This window comes from Podarcis muralis, chromosome 14 (assembly GCF_964188315.1).
Source record: "Podarcis muralis chromosome 14, rPodMur119.hap1.1, whole genome shotgun sequence".
Lineage (NCBI taxonomy): Eukaryota > Metazoa > Chordata > Lepidosauria > Squamata > Lacertidae > Podarcis > Podarcis muralis.
This window is the reverse complement of record NC_135668.1, coordinates 37,725,370-37,746,935: the sequence shown is the minus strand read 5'-3', so window position 1 is coordinate 37,746,935 and position 21,566 is coordinate 37,725,370. Positions and strand designations below refer to the sequence as shown.

Genomic DNA, 21,566 nt, shown 5'->3' with positions numbered 1-21,566 from the left:
CCACCCTCCCGCCTCCCACCCCGCCCGGCTCTCTCCCGCCTCCTCAGGAAACCGTTTCCTTTTTCTCTTTCCTTTTTTTTTTTTTAACCCCCCTCAGCCCCAAAGCGGAGGCAGCCAGCTATAACAACCGCCCCCCCCCCCACGCTCCTCTTCCCAGAGTCCAGAAGCCGGCCCCTTACGCCGCTTCCGTAGCGTAGCGACTCACCGAGAAGCGAAGAGCCCGCCCTGCGGAAACAGCGCCGAAAGCCGTCGTGAATACGAAGGTGAGGGACTACAAGCCCCAGAGGGCCTGGCGGGAGGCGGGGAAAACGGATGTGGTAGCCCTCGGTGGTGAGGGAGGCTCGCTTCGGGAGTTGTGGTCCTGCAAAGGAGGGAGGTTTTTATTTTTACCTCAGCCAGGAAGGGGTTGAGAAAGAGCGCGTAGATGCTGATTAAAGGCGAAAGGCAGGCGAGCTGTTTTTGCGGTCGCTATGCCCTAACTGGAGTGTTACCCAGGCCTGGAAAGGAAACATAGGGTTTTGACTACAACTCCCAGGATCCACTGCGCCTCCCACCCAGCCTGGCAGCTGTGCGGCAGCGGCGGCTCACCTGGGGCTCAGCTGGTGGGCGGGGCTAAGCGTGATGCAAAGCTATGCGCTGCCCTAGGCAGCTTTCCCGTACCTTTTACGTGCGCTTTATGCGGTTTTCGGTAGCTGCAGCCGCCCACCGCCATCGGGAAATAAAAAGCACCCAAAAAGCTAATTGGAAAAAGCAGTGCCGGAACGACGACGCGTCAGTTGAAGGCGCTACTCGCACAGGCACGGGCAACTTGTAAAAGCAAAACAATGGCAATAGGAATTGAGAACTAGGATCTGATTTTTCCCCACCTCAGCAATACCACTTTACATCCAAAGCTACGCACATCTAAGCAATAAATAATCAAGAGCCCACCCACAGTCAGAGGTGCAGTTTTTTATTTATTTAAAAGTACTTCTAAAGCACTTAACTAAAAAAAAAAAAGGCTTCAGCAGAGTCACCCTTGTTTCAATGACACTTTAACATACTGAAGCCAAGAACTTGAGGATTCAACCCTGAGCACAAGTACTCCAGACTACAAGATTTTGATGCAGGACCCAGTTGAAAAGTACAGTTTGAAAATACATTGACCTTGAAATCAAAGGAGTGCTCTCAGCTTCAATTACCTGCAGTTTTCAATATCAAATGGAAAACACATAGTAGCTTCCTTTTCAGAAGCTAGCTGTTATCTACTGGCCATTTTAAGTATACCCATTAGCAATTTTGGGACGCGGGTGGCGCTGTGGGTAAAACCTCAGCGCCTAGGGCTTGCCGATCGCATGGTCGGCGGTTCAAATCCCCGCGGCAGGGTGAGCTCCCGTCTTTCGGTCCCAGCTCCTGCCCACCTAGCAGTTCGAAAGCACCCCTAAGTGCAAGTAGATAAATAGGTACCGCTTTCTAGCGGGAAGGTAAACGGCGTTTCCGTGTGCTGCGCTGGTGCCGGCTCGCCAGAGCAGCTTCGTCACGCTGGCCACATGACCCGGAAGTGTCTCCGGACAGCGCTGGCCCCCGGCCTCTTAAGGGAGATGGGCGCACAACCCTAGAGTCGGACACGACTGGCCCGTACGGGCAGGGGTACCTTTACCTTTATTAGCAATTTGGCTCTTAAAAGCTTTTCTCTGCCTATGGCAGTTCCAAGCAAGAACCTGGGCCTGCACAACTGAGGAAGTTAGCACAGGTGTATCTTCATTAGAAATGGGCTTACCCTCATTACCTATAGAGGTGTAAGGACTCTAGATATGTGTAATTTGTACACAAGTACAACAAGTATGTTTGTTTGTTTGTTTGTTTGGTCAGTCAACCTGAGAATAAAGCACTGGGCCCAGAAAGCAATAGTCAACGTTAAGACCTCACATTCAGGATCTGCACACGAAATTTATGACAATGCAGTTCTAGAGTCTCTTTTCACCTCAGTTTACAGAACCAATCCCTATATTTCCATTTAGTCCCAAATACCTTTTGGGAGGAAATCAAAAGTATCATGGTTGCTCTTCTATGCCTTCATTCGCCTACAACACAGAACATTTAGGAATTCTCCCTTCCTCCAGAACCTTAACATGCACTCCTTGAGTTTTCCTCAACCTCCTTTCCCTATCTCTCCTGCCCTTTATCTTTGCCTCCTCTCCATGCTCTTTATTTTCTCTGGTTTAAAGGAACATAAGCCTTATGTTCCCCCTTCAAGACACTTACCTTTTTCACAATTTAGGAGGGTTGAAACAGACTGCTTGTTTGGAGAACCATAGTATGTGTGGCTCAAGGGAATCTAAAAATACTTACCAACCCTACACAGCCTTTGCTTGGGAACAAAAATGACCCACAACTTGTTTTCATACAGGCAGGGCAGACTACACAACCATAATTAATGCATAAGGGCCCTGAGAACCTTGGTAACCAATCTGATCTCTGAGCTCCCAGATCACCATGAGCACTTGAGAAGGTCTTTCTGTATTTTTCTCACACCATTTTCCCCTGTGGTATCCTGTCCTTTAAGGATACCTGGTTTCTCTTGTCCTTCATCATGCCTAGGCAGAGAGGTCACATCTCCCCTCCCTTGGATTATAATAGTTAAGCTGCTGAAAACTTGTGGTTTCACAAAGAAAATGAACTGCTGTGGCAGTAATAAACACTTTGATAGCCACCATCTCCTTGCCATGGACACTTTCATTGCTTAATCCTTCATATGCCCAATAGCTGGGCTATGTGCAGCTCCTGGGATTGGCTGCTTGGAGCCCCTTGTCAGTCGGAGGCCACCTGGGTAAAGAGCACTTAAAAATGGGACACCAACATCCCTTTGTCCCTCCTCAGCCATCCAAGAAGATGCTAAGTTGCTCATGAGCAGACTATAAGCCTGCATGAGTAAAGTAATTGGGTAGGTGCATTTTAAATGTTTATTTTTTCAGTATGTTATTCTGCCTTTGTGCTTTTACTCTCGTAAGCCAAATTTTTAATAAACTCTCTTAAAATTGGCTGCTGGGGGCTTGGTGTATGTTTGAGCTCACCTCACTGTTCCCAAATCTCTTTGGTATTTGTGTCTAGGGAAAATATGAGGAAAGCAAGCTGTTCTGATGTTGATGTTACAATTGCTCCGTATGCATAAGTTCTCACACCCAGCACTTAAGCAAATAATAGATTACTCGTGTTTACCGGTATGTGTCAGAACAATGCATAGGAGACATAACCCCCCCCCCCCCCCGATTTCTGTAAATTCTAGGGATTATACTAGCATAAAACATATGAATTCAAAATCTCAAGAAATACAGTCTTTTTAAAACCCTACCTTTATTTTTTTAACCACACAAAGGTATATTGCATGAAAGCATAGAAGACAATTATATAATGACATAACCTGATGGTTTCCTAAAGAGACAGTCAGAGCAAAATACACAGAAAATAAAAAGAGTTTAGAAGAACTATCAGGATATGCTTGGATGCTTAGAAATGATTTTCTCTATCAACCAGGGAGTTCTGTGAAAAAACCTGCTTGCTACCTAAATTTCTCCTATATTTATATTAGTTTGTGGCAGGTTTGTATGTGATATCTTGCACAAAGCTTCTAGCTGCTCACAGTTGTATCAGAAAGCCTCAATCTTGATCAGGGAATTTTATGTTTCCAGTACCGTTCTTGTTTTAATCTCCAAAGTAAGATTGTCAAGGTGGGCAAAAGTTCAATCTTGTTTACAGTGACAGACCAACAACCAGGTAAAAGACTGTGAAAGGTTAAAAGAGGACAAAGGCATCTACTTGAATGATGTCCTTGAAGCTGCATTCCAGAGAAGAACAGGCACAGGTTGAGTGCTCCAGCATCACCCTAATCATTCATAGCCTTGAGCATCTGCTCCTGTCTCAAGGCCAGAGGAGGAGCTGGTGGTACTGGTACCTAATAGTTGGAGACATAAGCGAGTTCTGTTTCTAGTTAGGGAGGTAGTGGAAAAGGCAGTATCTGTAATCTTCCTCTGTCCCTCCCTCTCCCTCTGCATTCTGCCTGACTTTCTGCCCTACCCCTTGTGGCCCAAACTCGGCCACTGGCATTTTAGGTTTGTTCCATTGTGTCTAGGCCTGCCAGATCCCTAGTACCCTCCCCTCTTATTATTTAGGAACAGCAGTTTCTCCTGCCTCTTTACAACTAATCAGTGCACATGGCACATGCAACATTGATGCAACCTGTGAAGTGGTAGGAAAAGCAGGATTTGCCTCATCAGTAACATTGCGGACCCCCTTCCTAGAATATTCAGATAATGTTTACAAGAAAAAAATGTTTTAATTGTTTTACTTCAGGAGGTGTATGCCGGGGGGAGGGGGGGAGAGAGATTGTTGGCAGCAGTGCTCCTACTTGTTTCCATTTTCCAAATCAATAAATGGAAAGGGCATGTGGATGACTGGCAGGCACTTGGCATATTTTTAAATGATGTTAAAATGTTATTGAATGTCATTACAATGAATTCAACATCTATTTTTAAGAAATTAGATGCCTTGTATTAATTTTTTTACTGACTTTCTTTAACTTACAAGTCTTCCCACCCTGCTGATGAATCCTTAGCCCTCACCACTTCCCAACATTATTATCTCTGCTGGTTAGCTACCTCAAACGATGAACTGGAAAGACACTCAGCTAAGGCTTTAGATTGTTAATCACATTGATCAACCAGCTAAGCTAGCTCCAGCAGTTACCAAAGAGGCTGAGTTCACAGGTCTGTCGGAACAGGAAGGAGAAAAAGAAAAGCTGTTAGCTTCTTTCCTCTTCATCTATTACAGCAGTAGCATAAGAAAAGAAATATTGCAGGTACTGTCAGTTTTTGACTTGTAGCCCCACCCTTCCTCCTGGCCACACTCATTTGTCACCATTGCCATTTCCTGGTTATGCCTCTCATTTAAATAAACAAGATACATTGTCATCATAAATAGCAAAGCAGGCCTGTGGCCCTCCAGAGGTTGTTCATTTCCCGTCAGCTCTAACCACGATAGCCAATGATCTGGGATGATGGATGTTGTACCCATTCAACATATGGAGGGCTAGAGGTCCCCCATACCTATGATAAAGTACATACCTCAGAGGATGTACACTGGCCTTCACCAACCTGGGAGCATCTCTGTCCAAGAGCAGCCACAGCTGGGGTACCGGCTGTAACTAGTAAAGGGCACTCCTAACAAGTGAATCCATCTGAGCCACAAGTGGAAAAGATAGATCCAGGAGATGGAATTGGGTTAGGAAAGGATGCAGTGTAAAGTTAGAAGTAGGGTCTCCTGCAAATTCTCTCTCTCTCTCTCTCTCTCTGTGTGTGTGTGTGTGTGTGTGTGAGAGAGAGAGAGAGAGAGAGAGAGAGACAGAGAGACAGAGAGAGAGAGAGAGAGAGAGAGAGAGAGAGAGAGAGAGAGAGAGTTTAAATCAAGCAGTAATTCAAACTCTCCTCACAACATGCTGAGAAAAGCAGCCAAGGCCTTTTTGACATCTTCATAGCTTATGGTGCTGGTACTTTCCCTACCTGACTGTTGCACAACTTTGTGCTTGCACTCTGTACCTTGCCGCCTTCGCTCACCGTCATTAGTGGTGGTTTCACAATGCAGCACTGTTTTTTTCACCTAGCCCAGGGCAATCTTTCAGTGCTCTTTGACCCAGAGGTAATTAGATAAATATGACAATTAAACATTTGCACTGTGAATGCAGTTTAGGTGACAAGTGCAGTTAGAGGGTGGAAAAAATTAGTGACCTTTAACCCAAGGTGTGCAGTACTTCTCCCCAATCCATTTTTCCAAGCTGGAGGGTGTTGTTGGGCTTAGCATCAAGCCTCTACAACAAAAGCCCACCTAAGGAAATGGCCACCTCAGCTTCAGAGTAACTGTAGTCCTGCAGTCTGAGACAATTTTAATCAATAAGTGTTGTTTTTAAAATGCTAACCTTTCTATTTAATAAGGAAGAGAGTTTCCCCTGTGAATTTCATATAATATGATTTGGGGGCTGCATCCACTGCTAGTCCTACCCAGAGTAGATCCACTAAAAATAATGGTGATGGCTAACTTAGGTTATTAATTTCAACAGGTGCGCTCTGAGTAGAACCTCCTTGGATACAACACTCGTTATTTATATAGTGCAATCCATGTGTATAGTGCAGGAAAATAGGTCTCTGCCTGGAGGAGCGTGCAGTCTAAAATTTATCACTCACTCGAACATATTTTGCTGCTCACTGGGGAAGAAACAGCAGTAGTTATGGACAGAAAGCCACAGACACTTTTGAAGCAGCCAGTGTGAAAAATTTGGTCACACAAATTTCCAAATGCTGCAGTGGCCAAAATATCTGCTTCAGGAGGAGGCCCACTGGTTAGGCAGCTTTACAACAAATACTGTTACGTAAATATTATTCATGTGAAGATTTTATTTTGACCACAGCACTGGAGTTTCCTTGACACATGCAGTACAAGGAAGCCTGATCCCTTTCCTTGAACTCTCAGTCATCAAATCACAGAAACTCATTCATCATTGCCCTTCCTTAGTCATCCACATCCTCCTCCATTTGTACTTTCCTGCTCTCAACCTAGAGAAGAACAGGAATGTGCAGCGATAAGGCATGACAGTGCCAGCATCCTCTCTCCCCACAATTCCTGGCTCAGTCATGCATTGATTCTATTTACTGTGTTTCATGCTTCCCACCTGGCCACTTCCCCAAAGAAACAAAACTTCAGGGGGCAGTTCTTACTGGGTCAGCTTCCTTCTTCAGAAGAAGTACCAAAACCTTGTAATATTTTTAAAGAACACCCTACTGTTTACGTTCATTTAACTAAGCTGAGCACTCAGAAAAATAGCCAAGCAAAGCTTGTCTTTAAAGTGGAGAGAAGGAAAGAAGAGGTGATGTAAGGATAGTGGAGAAGGCATTATGGGTGAAGCTAACAGGTTTTGATTATGAGGGATACAGGAGGATGAGGAGATGGCTTTGCGATCAAATTGTGATTTCAAGGCCATCAGACTTTTTTGTCCCATGCTGGGTTTGCAGCGCTGCTTTTGGCATGCATGGTACCAGTGTTCAGGTTGGGAATGTATCCGAACAGCCATGACTCAGCAGCTTACCTTGGGATGGGAGAGAAGTTCAATTCACTTTACATTTAAAGCAGAATCTGTCAAATTCACACTTTCCAAAGCACAGCCATCCCTTGAAATTCATAAATCTCTGAATTTTGTGATGCAATTCTCCAACCAAAGGAGGTTTACAAAAATCTGTACCTTAGGAGAAAGTGTGCAGGCTCTTCTTATGTTCTTATTATAATGGAGCTTTTCTTATAATATGGAAGAAAATGTACAACTTGCAATTATTAAAGAGAAGCTACCATTAATTGTTAGAAATTACATTCATCTTTCATGTTTTCTTTTCAATTCTGTTACAGTTAAACATAACAGAATCAAAATAGTCTGTACAAGACGAACAGGTGTGCCCTTAATTCTGAGCATTTTTAATACCAATAAATGTGGAGTTCAACCCCTTCTCCCATCCCATTTAGAAAAGAGTACTGGCCTCAGGCAGGATGCATTCAAGAAAAACAGGATACAGTGTTCAAACTCTTTGGAATAGCATTAGTTGGATTTCTACCTGGTCTTTGAATCTAAAATGATCCCCAAGGGCCCCTTACATAGAATAAGAACAGCTCTTCTGGATCAGACAAAAGGCCTATCAAGTCAAACATATTGTTTCTCATAGGAGCAAACCAAATGCTATTCAGTTATTGGAAACTCACAAGCAGAACTTCCTCCACAAATTCTTCTAATCTTTTAAAGCTGTATAAGTTCATGGCTACCACTGTTTCTTTGAGCACGTAGTTTAATAATGGGATTTGTAGCTGCATCTACCACTCCTCCATATTTTTTTTTGGGGGGGGCGGCTTTTCTCTATCTACTTTCGCCACACCATGCATAATTTAATATCATGTCTCTCCTTACTTTTCCCTCCCCAAGCTTAAAAAAGCCTCAAACACAGTAGCTTTTTCTTGTGGGGAAGTTGCGCCAGCCCACTAATTATTTGGGTAGTTCTTTTCTGCATCTTTTCCAGCCCTGCAATATCCTTTTTTGAGGTGAAGCAGCCAAGTATTCCACAGTGTGGTCACACCCCAGATTTGTATGAAGGTATTATGCTATTAGCAGCTTTATCTGAGATTCCTTTCCCAACTATCCTCTACAAGGAATACACAGTTTTCACAGGAGCTGCATATTCGGTCAAAGTTTCCATAAATCTTCCTTATTTTGAGTGTTCTGTTTAGTTGCCAACAAAAACCTAAAAAAAGAAATTTCCCATAAATCTATCTACAACAGTCTCAATATCTCATTCCTGTTTAGTCACTGCCAGCTCACACCCTGTGTGTGTGTGTGTGTGTGTGTGTGTGTTTTTCTCCAGTGTGTCCCCAGTATGCATCACCTTAGGGAGATAAAATGAAATTTGGGGCTTCTTCCATCTACTCAGGCACATAGGCACTGCTTTGTGACCAATTTCCTCCTTTCCCCCAAAACCAGTCAATTCTCTTTAGGTTCTTGTGGCCATTCTTACCCCATTCATCCCAGTTCACTCTGGCAACTGAGTTATGTGTCTCTGTTTGCATGCGCCTTAACTCCCACCCAGGTATGTACCCCTAAGTACAGTATACATCCTGTTCTATATACATGACTTCTTATTAAATGCATGCATTTACAATATAGATTCAATTATTTCATGCTGTCTACAGGCTCAGAAGAACTCCCATTGAGGTAGAACTCCTGTTCTGTGCCAAAATAAATATTTAAAATGGGTGTGTGCCACTGCCCCAGCATTGCTGCTGCTGTCAGTTAAGCTCCCCTACACTTAATAACACATTCTATAACAGAACACTCTTTAGTTTGCTTAAGCAAAAAAAAATAGCAGGTGGCATTGAAAACAGGTCTCCTTTCACACCACGTTGCTGGACCTCATCATTGTCCAGAATGTTTATCCATTTAATTTGAAACTTGCTACAATATAGTAACAACGTTAACAGGTTGTGGAAGTACCCTTATGAAGAAGTTGCAGTAAAGAGTGAAAAATCAGATTAGAAATTCAGCTTTATATGGTCTCCAATGCTGCTCACATTCTTTAGATATCTCCAGATCCAAACATTAATAAACCTATATTCAAACTTGTGAATTTCGTAAGTTTAGATTTGTACATGAAACACAAGACTTGCTATATTTTTGAGTCATAAATGACTCAAAAAGGGTATACCATATATAAAGCTTTTCCCCCAACCAGTATCACTTCATATATTCTGCAATAAAATATGTCAATTTTTTAATAGTGTTTCAACACATTGCAACTTTTCAAAAATAAAAAGGGTTTCAAGAGTACAAAATGGAGTAGCTTCACCTACAGTATAGGAATTCGTAGTCCAAATATCACAGAATATGACTTTATGGTAAAAAGCATGTTTCCAGTACTTGTACAGAGTACAGTGGTGCCTCGCAAGACGAAAATAATCCGTTCCGCGAGTCTCTTCGTCTAGCGGTTTTTTTGTCTTGCGAAGCAACCCTATTAGCGAATTAGCGCTATTAGCGCTATTAGCGGTTTAGCGGCTATTAAAGGCTTAGCGGCTAAAAGGCTATTAGCGGCTTAGCAGCTTAGAAAAAGGGGGGGAAAGCGAAAAAAATCGCAAGACTCGCAAGACGTTTTCGTCTTGCGAAGCAAGCCCATAGGGAAATTTGTCTTGCGAAGCAACTCAAAAACGGAAAACCCTTTCGTCTAGCGGGTTTTTCGTCTTGCAAGGCATTCGTCTTGCGGGGCACCACTGTATCTTATTTCTAACCATTGGGACAAACCATATCTTTGCTGGGCAGGTGCTGCTTATGGTTTTGCTTACTTTGGATACAAATGCCCAGCAAACAATTTCATGGAGCACTAGTATCAGTTGCAGTGGGGGCACGAGCACTTAAATGAGCTTAAGCCTTTCCAACCCCTCACTTATTTTAAATGAATAATTTACTGAGGGGAGAAGAGGGAGACATGATTACTTCCAAAGACCAGAATTAAAAAGGCAGCCTCGCAGCTCACCACCTTGTCATAGATTCACCCTCCTGTCAACCCTCATTCTCAAGGCAGCTTCTTACATCTCATTTTCTCATAAACACCAGGTTTGCAAGTCACAGGGGAAATGCAAGCCCTAATGAAGAGCTGTGGACAGTGCCAGAGCAACCTGGAAAACAGACAGGACTTGGGGGCGGGGACCAATGGAAGCCAAGAAATCCAGGTCAGGAAAGAAAAGTCAGCCAGGCGATCCTTGCAGAATCAGCCGTCTGACCAAATTAATATCATGGAATTTTGCCAAAGGCTGAAGGGGAGATGGGACGTCTAACCACTGCCTCCAGTGAGCAAGCAGCAAAGGCTCCTGGTGTTCCACAAAGGAGGGTTGCCGTCCAAACAGGTGGGTCGGTGTTTTCACGCTGCTGACAATAAGAGCTGAAGCTTCTAAGCTGATCCCCAAACTTTTGAAAATCAAGATAAGAATGGCCTTCTGGCATCCATCTGTCATGAGACAACAGAAGAATGTGCCTTCAGGGATAAAGCCAAACCATTGGAGAGTTACAGTGCCTGCTGTGGCCGTAGTGACCGCTATGGGAGAGACCTTTTTCGTGGCAGCCGGGGCAAATGAAGGCCTCTTGTTGTTCTGAGGCATGTATACCATGTTGTTTCTTCTCTTCGCTCCTGCCAGCTGTCATCCCTCCCCTGGTCATGGTCTTGCTGTGTATGTTAGACACAGGTGAACATAGACAGTGCCAAGCATGGTAAACAAGTATGCTTAACACAAAAGTTGAGCCAGAGTAAGACCCCACTCTGGTGTCCTGTTCCACGGGAGCTTGAAACTCACTGGAGAAGTGATCAGGGTAGACAAGAACAGGACCTTGGACAGCTCCAAGGGGTCCTGCTAAGGCAGCTCTAGGCGATGTTGCCTCATTTGTTTATTATTATTATTTTTAAACTCATTTGTTTATTTTCACCACATGGGTCTCAAAGCAGCTCACAACAATAAATATACAATATGCAGAATTTAAAACAAACCTGCAAAATTTAAAAAGTCAAGAATTTAAAATCTCTCTCTCTTTTTTAAAGTAAAACATCTGAGGACTCAAGAGGGCAAAGGACTCTTGAAATGTACCGTATTTTTCCCTCTATAACACGCATATTTTTTCTCCTAAAAAGGAAGGGGAAATGTCTGTGCGTGTTATAGAGCGAATGTGTGGTCCCTGGAGCCAAAAAATCAAGCAAAAGTCAAATCGCGAGTCACGGAGAAGGGAAACCTGAAAAGAGGAAGTGGCAGCTTTCCTGCATTCTGCCTCAGGGTCTTACTGCCCACCCTTCTCTGTTTCCTTGCTGTGATTGCTGAAACGGAACAAAGAGCAGGGAAAGCCCCTCCCCTCCAAGCAAGCAGAGTGTCGTTCTTTCTAATTCCTCTCTGTGCTCCGGTGCTGCTGGGGGAGAGGGAGAGAGGGGGGGAGGGAGAGAGGGGGGGGAGGGAGGGAGGGAGGGAGGGAGGGAGAGAGAGAGAGAGAGAGAGAGAGAGAGAGAGAGAGAGAGAGAGAGAGATGGCTGGCTTGGGGGGGGACTTTTGCCTTTCTTTCCTCCCACCCGTTAAATCCCTCTCCAGCATTCTTAGCCAGCTGCTTCTCTGCACACCCCTCTCATGTCCCTTCTTTGTTTTTCCTTCGCTCCCCACTTAAAATGTGGTTACAAAGCATAGATCAACATGGATCCTCAGGATCTTTGCATTGGGTCACCCCAAATTCACCATCAGATCACATAGCATGTCCATGGCTACAGCCTGCACCAAAAAAATCACGCACCCACTGTTGCCTGGGGGTGCAATGGTGCAAAAACGTGGTTACAAAGCATGGATCCACAGGAATTCTCAGGATTTTTGCATTGGGTCACCCCAAATTCACCATCAGATCACATGTCTGTGGCCACAGCATGAAGCACAAAAATGATACATCCACTGTTTCATTCAGAATGTTTTTTCCCTTGTTTTCCTCCTCTAAAAACGATGTGCGTGTTATGGTCAGGTGCGTGTTATAGAGCGAAAAATACGGTAAGTTTTGACCAGACATCTGAAACTCAGTAGGGCCGGTGCCTGTCTTCTTGTAGGAGGGGCTTCCATAGGCCCACAACACTGAATGTGTGACGTGACTTGGGTACGAGTCATGCTTCTGGCCCATAGGCAACCACTAATGGTGCTCAGGGATCGACCTGGGGTGTACAGAGTAAGACAGTCCTTAAATGACCCTAGGCCTAAGTTGTGCAGGGCTTTGTACACTAGTACCTTGAAACTGGCCCACTTGCAGACAGGAAGTCAGTTCAGTTCTTTTAACATCAGCCTTATGCAGGCTATCCAGACCTGGAGTGTGGTGGGCTCCCTGGAGAAGCTTGTCTATGGCTCTGAGTCAGAGGAAGATAATACGGTTGGTCTCAGCTGGAAGGGGCCCAAATAAGGTACGCCCAAAGAAATAGCCTGAACCTCATCTTATGCCTCTGCTCTACACATTGCAAGGAGCCAGGGTCATTGGTCATCTATCTCTTTCCCCATTCTGCAAGCAATGTTTAAGTAAATTCTTTTCCCTTCACTGTGAGAGCTTAAGAACATAAGCAGAGCCCTGCTGGATCAGGCCAGTGGCCCCTGTAGTCCAGCATCCTGTTCTCACAGTGGCTAAGCAGATGCCCATGGCAGGCCCACAACCAGGACCCAAGTACCACACCACTCTCCGCTCCTGTGGTTTCTGGTATTAAGATTAAAATGTATTTATCTGCATAGGCCTTTGCAAGCAAGCATGAGGGAACTGCTGCTTCGTTGCTGCTACGAACTAAGCATTTTGTTTATATGTTTGTGAGATTTTACTGTAGATCATTTCGGGTGATAGTAAGTTGCCTCGAGGGTCTGTCTTGGCAGACAGGCAGAGTAGAAATGCTTTAAATAAATAAGAAGTAAAACAGGGATAGGACAATGTTTCAAGGGCAACCATGACTGAGAGGTTTCTTTATTTAAAAGTGAAGTAGTTTGCTCCACAGGGTCCAAAGACACAGAAGTAGAAGTCATTTTGGGAATTTGGAGAACCAACATGGTGTAGTGCTTAGCGTGTCAGACTAGGACCTGGCAGTCATTAACAGTCATCAACGGGTTTACCACACCTATCAGCCAATCACCCATTCTCACCACCCTTCTGAGTAATACCCCTCCCCTCCCTCTCACTATATATAAAGGTCTGGTGGCTTCTGTTTCAGTGTATCTGAAGAAGTGTGCATGCACACGAAAGCTCATACCAAGAACAAACTTAGTTGGTCTCTAAGGTGCCCCAATATATGAAACAGGTGATAAGAAAAACCCTGCCAATTATAGACCCATTAGTTTGTTAGATGTAGCCTCTAAACTATATGCCAGGCTCCTTCTTGGGAGACTGGAAGAATGGGCAGATACAAAAAGGTGGTATCTGAAGTCCAGGCAGGTTTCCAAAGAGGGAAATCCACATTGGACCAGTGCTTTGTGATGAACTTTCTGCTATGTAAATATGTCCATAATTTGAAGCAAAAATTATATGTCACTTTTATCGATCTAAGGTGCTTCAGCCTAACCTACCTCACAGGATTGCTGTGGAGATTAAATGAGAAGGGGGAGAACCACGTTGACCACCTTGAGCTCCTTGGATAAAGTGGGATATAAACAAACAAACAAATAATAAGAGATTCACAGTCAATCTATATAAAATGCTCAGTTCTTAAAACTGTCACAACCAAACAAGGCCCAGGAAGAGGGTATGCAAATAGGAGTAGTCTCAGTTTTCAGGTGTCCAAGGTCACTATGGTTAGGTGAGCATGTGTTCTACTTTACAGAGGCTGTCCAGTTAAAGACGAAGTACCAAAAAGGGGGAGAACCAGGGAGGAGGAGGATTGAAGTTGCCCATCAGCCATGAGCACCTGGACAGCAGGTAAGGAGGCACACAGGTCACTTGCTGTTTGTCTTCTCCAGTACGGTAAGAAGTAGTCTCTTTCTGGATAATTAAATACAGTGATTATTTCTAAATGTGCATTTGTAACATAAAATAGGACATGTTATGTTTGGCAATGCACAAGTGGCCACTCTCCATCAAGGGGAGGGGGCAGATGAAGCCCAGTAGTGTCACTAGATGCACCACTTTGCTTTCTCCCATACAAGAGAATGGCTGCCACACACTTTGATAGGGAAAATGAAAGGCAGCACTAGGAGACACTGGTAAGGTGCATGCAAAATTTACCTCCACCACCACCTCTTGCTGGCCCAGCACTTACTGTCAGCAACTCAACTGAGGAGTCCGCCCCCCCCCCCCGCCTTCTCCCATACATTCTGCAGTGAGCTAGCACTCAAATTCCAGCAGCTCTTTGATGCCATCTAGTGGCAGAACAAGAGAAGTGTCACCAGCCTTGCATAATTGTCTATGAGGTTAATATATTTTTTAACACGAGTTTTCAAATCACTTCCCGGAACTTATGTTAGGCCTCTGTTAATACCTTAGGGAAGTGTGCCTGTTGTGTGAATATGCTCAGTACTCGAGAAACCATCAAATATCCCCACCAAATGTACAAAATTCTCTACATGAAGAACTTGCTCGTGTGTGTATATATCTCTCAACATCCTGGCTTGAATGCAGATGAATGTATCAGAATGAATCACCCCGTGTAGTGATGTGTGTTTTATTATAATCACATACAAATGCACATGTGGCACTTCCAGGGGCATGTTTGACTAACAATGGCAGATAACCTCTGGTTAATAACCTGGGTGCAGCTTCCTGGGGCCAAATTCTGCAAAGCCCACATGAAGACTCACCCAAATAGCCTGATGCTCCCAGTCAACTCCCATTCCCATTACAGCTAGGCTGTGGCTCCTGTCTGCCTCTGCACCAGGAGTCGTTCCCCCCCCCCCCCACCTCTTATTATTTCCATATTTCCCTGGTGCATTGCAACACAAAAGAGAACAAAAACTGACACAGAGAGAGACTGGTCTCCAGCAAAGAGACGGTAACAGCTTTTAATCAGACAAGAGTCAGTACACCCGTTAAGACAAATACTGTTCGCCTCTTTCTGGAAGTTCCTTCACATACCAGCAGGGAAGAACAGGTTTCCTCAGGAAATTAAAGCAGTGTGCAAGCCAGTGCTTCACTTTTGTTGGTTTATTATTATAATTTTCCCCCTCCTGTGACTATTTACATTACAGTACCTCTTTGTGATCAACCAGGAGGGCTGGGAGAGGAGTGTGTGTGTGTTATCGTGGGCATAGATGCCCAAGTCAAGAAAGGCAGATCTGCTTATTTATAGATTTGTACATTATACATATATATATGTGCGTGTGTGTGTGCATGTGTGTGTGTAGATACATTGCTCTCTTTTTTTGAAGTATTAAAAAATTGATCAGCCATCAATCTATAAAAAATACCTAACTCTACAAGGTAGAAAAAGAAAAGCCTTCCTTCTCCAAGTATACACTGATTTACACCCAAGAGTCCACTGGAAATGTACAATACGCGGATTCTTTCTCCAGATTTCAGGGGTGGTTGAGTGGGCACAGCAAGGGGATAAATGTGAAGGTGGGTGTTTGAGCTCAAAGAATCGCTGTCCAGGTGGAGAAGCAAACACTTCCACATTTTTTGTCCCTGTGTTCCTCACCCCCCACCCCACTTGATCTAGCTAGAAATTATAGAGCATGAATCCACTGATTATAATAATACAAAAAAATAGTTCCACATAATCTGGCCATGGTGCCGCAATTCATCCTGGGAACCTGGTAAATGCATTTGAGCTCAATAGGAGCAAAACCCAGTGACCTTGGATTGGGGTGCTCACTTTGGTGCATTTTTGAATTTAGAAAAAAACAGAATAGGATTGTTGCTTTCCCTGTACCATCAGGGGTTGAGAACAAGCACTTTATGCTTTCCAGGAGGAAGGAGATATGTCAGCTGTCACTGCCCACTTCTGCTCTCCATGAGAGCCAGTTGCTTAGATGGCTCACGCAAGTATGTGGGGTACTGCTACATACCTTGTGCCTAAATGCGTGTGCTTTAAGAGAGGGCGGGGAGATCTAAGAGAGAGAGGGAGAGAGAAGGCACCCAGAAAAAGCTCAGAACTCTCAGCTCCATCCCAGAACCAAACCTTCACTGGGAGTCCCAGGCACTGGCCAATCAGTGCCCCTTCTTAGGGGGTCCTGAATGTTATCTATGTACAAAGCAGCAAGATCCATCAACAACAGATTTACGCTCCACCTTCCCCATTCCCTAGTTGTGCCATTAAAAAGAGAAACCCCCAAGCAAAACATGATTTAAAACCAACCCCCAGGGCCAGATTTTAAAATATATATATATAGAAGAACACCTTAACCTTCTGGTTCTGTGGAGACAGCATACCTTTTAGGTATGGGAAAAACCAACCTTTTCCTATAAAATTTGGGATGGGGAGGTGGGCAACATATGTTTTTTCTTCCAGCTGGGCTTTAGAGAGAAGGAGAAGGGAAGAAGGAAAAGAGGATTAAGTTGCAACACATCCATCTCTCTCATCCTGTCCCAAAGGGTATGCAAAATGAAGCAAACAATCCAAAATCCTGCCAACTTTAACCATTTTAGATTTGACTCTTGGTATGGATATGATGGCAAAAGCTTCATTTCTGGTTAATGGAACATTCTGTGCAGCAAGACATGGTTATGTCAGCAGCTGAACAGCTTGCTTCTCTGTCTGAAGTATCTTAAATCTCCTCTCTCCTCCTCCCGCAAAAAAAAGTTGGGATAGAACAGTCACCATTCCTGTCTTAAAGTGACCAAACTGCTGCAAAAATAAAAGGATAAGATAAAGGTGTGCAGTGAAGATGAAGGGATGTGGCGGTGGCTGCTGCACCTGAGGGGAAAAATAGCTCTGCCTCCAGTGCTGAAGTATCATCAGCTGAGCATCCCCTTCCCGGTGCCTCCAGCAGACCAACCACATCACCTGGTGGGCAGCTGGCCTGCAGAATAGCCATCAGCTGCGACTAGGTCTTCAAGCAGAGGGTGTCAGTAGGCAATTTTTTAAAACTATAATGCCAGAAAGCCCCTCTCCTGTTTCCCCACCTGCCAGAACCTGTTCACCTCCCTGCAACCTCTGATAGGAAACAAGCCAGCTATGTTTTCTTTAAGGCAGCTTGCCAAACAAAAGGGGTCGGGGATCACACAAACTACAAGCAAGCCCCCTCCCTCAAATATTTTGATGGGGAATGCTTCTGCAAGCTAGAGAGACTAAAACGTTTGGACCAGGTAAGGGCCCTTTTCTCCCCTTCCACTGGTTCAATGATAAAAGTCATCCACGTGTCTTGTGGCCTTGATCCCTCTTGGAGGGCGCCCACAGCTTCAAGAAGGGAGATGCTGCAGAGTGCAACTGATGTGTCTCCCAGTGAGTTTTCAGGAAGGATGGGGTGGGCAAGGCAAGGGAGGGAGGGAGGCAGTGGAGAACTTCTCTTCTTCATCTCCCCTGTGATGGCTGCTGTGGGGCAAGAGAGATTTGGACCTCTTTTCTCTCCCCTTGTGCAGGGCAGGGTTGTAAGCTTACAGGAAGAGGGTTTCAAGTTGCAGCCCAGCGCGGCAGGCTGCTGGTGTACGTTCCCATTCCCCCACCCCCTTTTCCCGCTGTGTTCTGCGCCTTGCATTTTTTTTCCCTCCGGGTTTCCTTTTGCCCACCCCCACCCAACCCTCGTGAGTCACAAGGGCTCAAAAACCCACTGGAGTCAGCGCAGCCAGGCTCAATAGCCGTCTCTCTCTCCCACAAGTCCACCAGGTTCCACCACCTAACCAGTTTCATGACGTGAGGCTTCCCGCGCCTTCTTTGCAGAAGAGCCAAGACTTGCCAGCATCTCCTCAAGAGCAGCAAATGCACGGCACCCAAGTGTCACTCAGGACCGCAGTTCTCAGCCTCCTACTTGACCTCCAGGATGGATGGGTTGGTTTCCATGATGGCCACAATGATCCGGTCAATGTAGTCCTGGAGCCGGAAATTGATCTCTTCTTGTTTCTGAATCGCCTCCATTAGCTGCAGGGAGGAGGGAGAGAAGGGAAACATGTTACATGAAGGCTATTATTCTGAGTCGGCAAACTCTGAGGTGGAACAGCTTGTCCAAAGGCACAGTACAATGATGAACTGCTGCACAGAGGGCCATAGCGCAGTGGTTCGACATCTGCTTTGCATGCAGAAGGTCCCAATCTCCAGCATCTCCAGACAGGGCTGGGAGAGAATCCAGCCTCAAATCCTGGAGAGCCGCTGCCAGTCAACGTAGACACTACTTGGCTAGATAGACTGGGTATAAGGAAGCTTCCTATGTTTCTGTGCAGAAAAAAGCTCCCAAATACAAGAGCAGCAAACCATTACCAATAGTCCTTCCTAATGGAATCTCAGTGGAATCCATCCAGAGTTTGTTCTTGCAGCTTTGATGGAACATACCAATCACAATGTAGAAGCCATGTTCCATCTCCCTTCATGTTTCTCACTGTTTCCTTCAGTGGATTTTAAAGCTGGATGACATCTGTAGTTGTGTGTTGTCTTAACTGACATCCCTTACAACTAAATATACAGAGTGAGGCACCCCAATTCTGCATGGTTATTAGGGAAAGATTTTGAAATGAATCCCAGGGTAACTGCTTTATGCACCACTCTAACACTGCGTCTTCCAGAAGGAACTTACATGACTGTTTACTGAACTGTTTTTTACTGATCAGCTTTCACTCACAAAATACAGCTTTTATATTTGCTGATTTAAGACCCCTCGGGGCAGCTTGCAACTCTTAAAATGCATCAATAAAACCATATTCAAAGAGAGAAATAATAATAAAAGCACAAAAATGGCACAATCCCCACCCCCATATACCTATTTTGTCATTACAGTGGGTTGTAAGTGACAAGGAGATTACTGCAGAAGGGTGGTCCACAAATTAAAATTCAAAGATTCTGGTCTAACTTCCATTTTCTCACTGGAATAAATACTTTTCAACTTCCTAAAGGTCAGAAACTTTTGTTTGTTTTTGAGGGGGGAAGAAATGCAGTTTCTGTCTCATCAGGATTCATACCTGCCAAGTTGCATGTAGGCACAGCACTTATGCTGAGTTGGCTGTTGAATTTGATTATTTGTTCCGAATTAAAACAGGAGGGGGGTGGGGCTTGCATCTGGCAAACTGATAATTTATAATGTATTTACACTTGGATACGGGGAAAAGATTTAAGTCCTTAGTCTTCCTTAAAAAACCCAAAGTATTGAAAGGTTTGAGCTCTGATTGCAAAATTTTACCACCACACTTTTGATTTCCATTTCATATGAATTTAATTTCACCTTTACTGCTGACAGGAAAGTGGTACCCAGAGTTTCCCGCAGACCCTCCCACAGTACCTCATCTCTGGAGACGGAGCTGATTTCTGCAGCCAGAGATTCAGAGAAGGAAGCAGAGAAGAGGTTCTTGGCGCCTTGAATACTGAGGTTTATGATCTGCCCATTCAGCTCATCATTCTGTTCCTTCAAGTTTCGGTTATCCTGTTGGCAAAAAGAAACCCAAAATGTTGCAACTGTTATCACTACCAGCTCCTTCCACTATGAACAAACGTGTGAAGCTGCCTTACTGCAGATGCCCACTGTCAGAATTCTGACTGACAGTATTTATGATACACTTACATGTAGCCTTTGCAAACCTCACATCCATTTATGCCACAAATTGACAGCACACATAAATATCTTTCAAAACTAAAACATATGTGCCATGAGTTCTATCTAATGCTCAACATGCATTGCTTTGCTGGTGCAATGGGACTCTTTCTCTCCTCCCCTCGTGCATCCCCCAACCCCCCAGAGCAGATTTTGATTACACATGGGGTGCTGTAGAAGAGGACAGGAAGAGAAAGCTGCACTGAGCACATGCAAGTCTGTTGCACTAGTGCATTGGATACGACCTCATAAACCTCAGCTGAATTAAAAATGATTATAAAAGTAATTCAGATGCATGGTCATAATTTCCTGGCAGCTGTGACAAATAATGCCACCATATAAGTAATATAAAACTGGTTCTCCGACAACAACCGTGCCCACAACATCCTGACGTGTTTCATCCAGGTAATATAAAATAATGCTTGACAAAAAATATTCCCTTGAGTCTGCAGAAAAAATAGCAAGCTATATCTTTAATGTAAATGCATTTTAAAATGCATTTTTGGTCCTGCAGCAGGATGCCTTATAAAGAAGCTGACCATCTAGATATGCTCTGCAGATATGTGGATGACATTACTTGGCACCTACAATCTGTAAAAGATCCGTAAATGGCAGAAGATCTAAGTTTAAGAATAATGTGCCATGGAATGATTATTTTAGCATACCGCTAGGAGAAGTGTATATGATTAATGAGTGCACAATTGTTCTGCTTAGCCAACATACCAAATCCTAAGGGCACAATAATGGTTTAAGGACCAAAGATTCAACAGTTTAGTTATAAACTTGCTCATTTATTTTGACCTCTCTCCACCAACATTTGACCTTTAGTTGTTCCAGCCAGCACAATTTTTAGCATCCTCTTGCATTTAATTTGAACCAGTCTCTGAAATGCAGGGCCAGTAGAGCTATACTGAAACCCACAATGCTCTCTCCTCCCAGTGCCCAATCCAGCTATAGCATAGAAGTCTGTAAGGGAAGCTCAAGTACCTGCTTGAGCCGCCTGATCTCTTGTTCCAGTTCTGTCTCCCGCGTCCGGCTGTTATATTCCTGGAGGCCTATGCTGCTGCTCCTGCCCCTTCGCTGTTCTGCTTCCAGCTTGAAGAGCTGCAGGTGCTCCAGCTGTTTCCTGAGGTCCTCAATCAACTGCAAGGCAAGGGAGGCAAACTAGATTAGTGGAGGACTATCACTCAAGAGCACTAGCCGACACACACAAAGCAACTTTTTGCTGCAAGGAGGTAAATGGGCTGGTGCACTAGGTGTGTAAGGCAAAAAGCACAAATGTCTCTGTACTGATAATGTAATATTTATTCAAAAAGGACAGACAGACAGACAGACAGGAGGCCTTTGATAGCCTTACATCCACCCTGAAATGAAGTCTTAAACATAATCCTGTGATCTACAACTAGTTCCACCCAAAACTGGAGATCAACAGCCAAGGGCAGGACTGATAAGGGCCAAGACTTTACGGCAGGGATGGGGAACCTGTGGCCCTCACTATGCTGCTGTGACTCTTGACTCCTATCAGCGCCAGCCAACACATGCTGATGGGAGTTGTAGCCCAAAACATCTAGAGTTCACCAGGTTGGCAAAGCAATGCATTTTGCTAAACATAGTGAAAAAAGACAAGGAAAAATCCTCTCTGGGGGGGAGGGGATGGGGTGGGTTTTTGCTTCTTTGTTCTTGTTCTTATCATATATTTTGTGCTTTTATATTGTATTCTTATGTCGTGAACCGCCTCAAGATCTGTGGATGAAGGACGGTATACAAATTTAATAAACAATACAAATAATCTAGTCAGAAGAAGAGTGAGA

The 21,566-nt window shown here is 44.4% G+C and overlaps 1 protein-coding gene and 1 long non-coding RNA gene across 14 annotated transcripts in view; one reads left to right on the top strand and one right to left on the bottom strand.

Annotated features, from left to right (window-relative positions):
• Nucleotides 1-2: 2 nt before the first annotated feature.
• On the top strand, nucleotides 3-21,544 carry LOC144325425 (uncharacterized). Of its 4 annotated transcripts, none has more exons than XR_013390570.1 (5): nucleotides 3-263; nucleotides 10,166-10,281; nucleotides 13,911-14,005; nucleotides 18,948-19,063; nucleotides 19,405-21,544. It is a non-coding gene; the product is annotated as an uncharacterized LOC144325425 (long non-coding RNA). The 4 variants fall into 4 exon arrangements; XR_013390568.1 differs by having other exon boundaries at nucleotides 10,166-10,455; XR_013390569.1 differs by having other exon boundaries at nucleotides 10,166-10,455; nucleotides 13,911-14,050.
• RAB11FIP3 (RAB11 family interacting protein 3) overlaps nucleotides 15,050-21,566 on the bottom strand; it is an 86,799-nt gene continuing 80,282 nt past the window's right edge. For all 10 annotated transcript variants that reach the window (XM_077918437.1, XM_077918432.1, XM_077918434.1 and 7 more), the window contains 3 exons: nucleotides 20,743-20,898; nucleotides 19,447-19,587; nucleotides 15,050-18,098 (listed from right to left, as the gene is read on the bottom strand). In XM_077918437.1, the coding sequence (XP_077774563.1) occupies nucleotides 17,985-18,098; nucleotides 19,447-19,587; nucleotides 20,743-20,898 (411 nt within the window). In that variant the 3' untranslated portion in view covers nucleotides 15,050-17,984. The remainder of the gene's footprint in view (nucleotides 18,099-19,446; nucleotides 19,588-20,742; nucleotides 20,899-21,566) is intronic.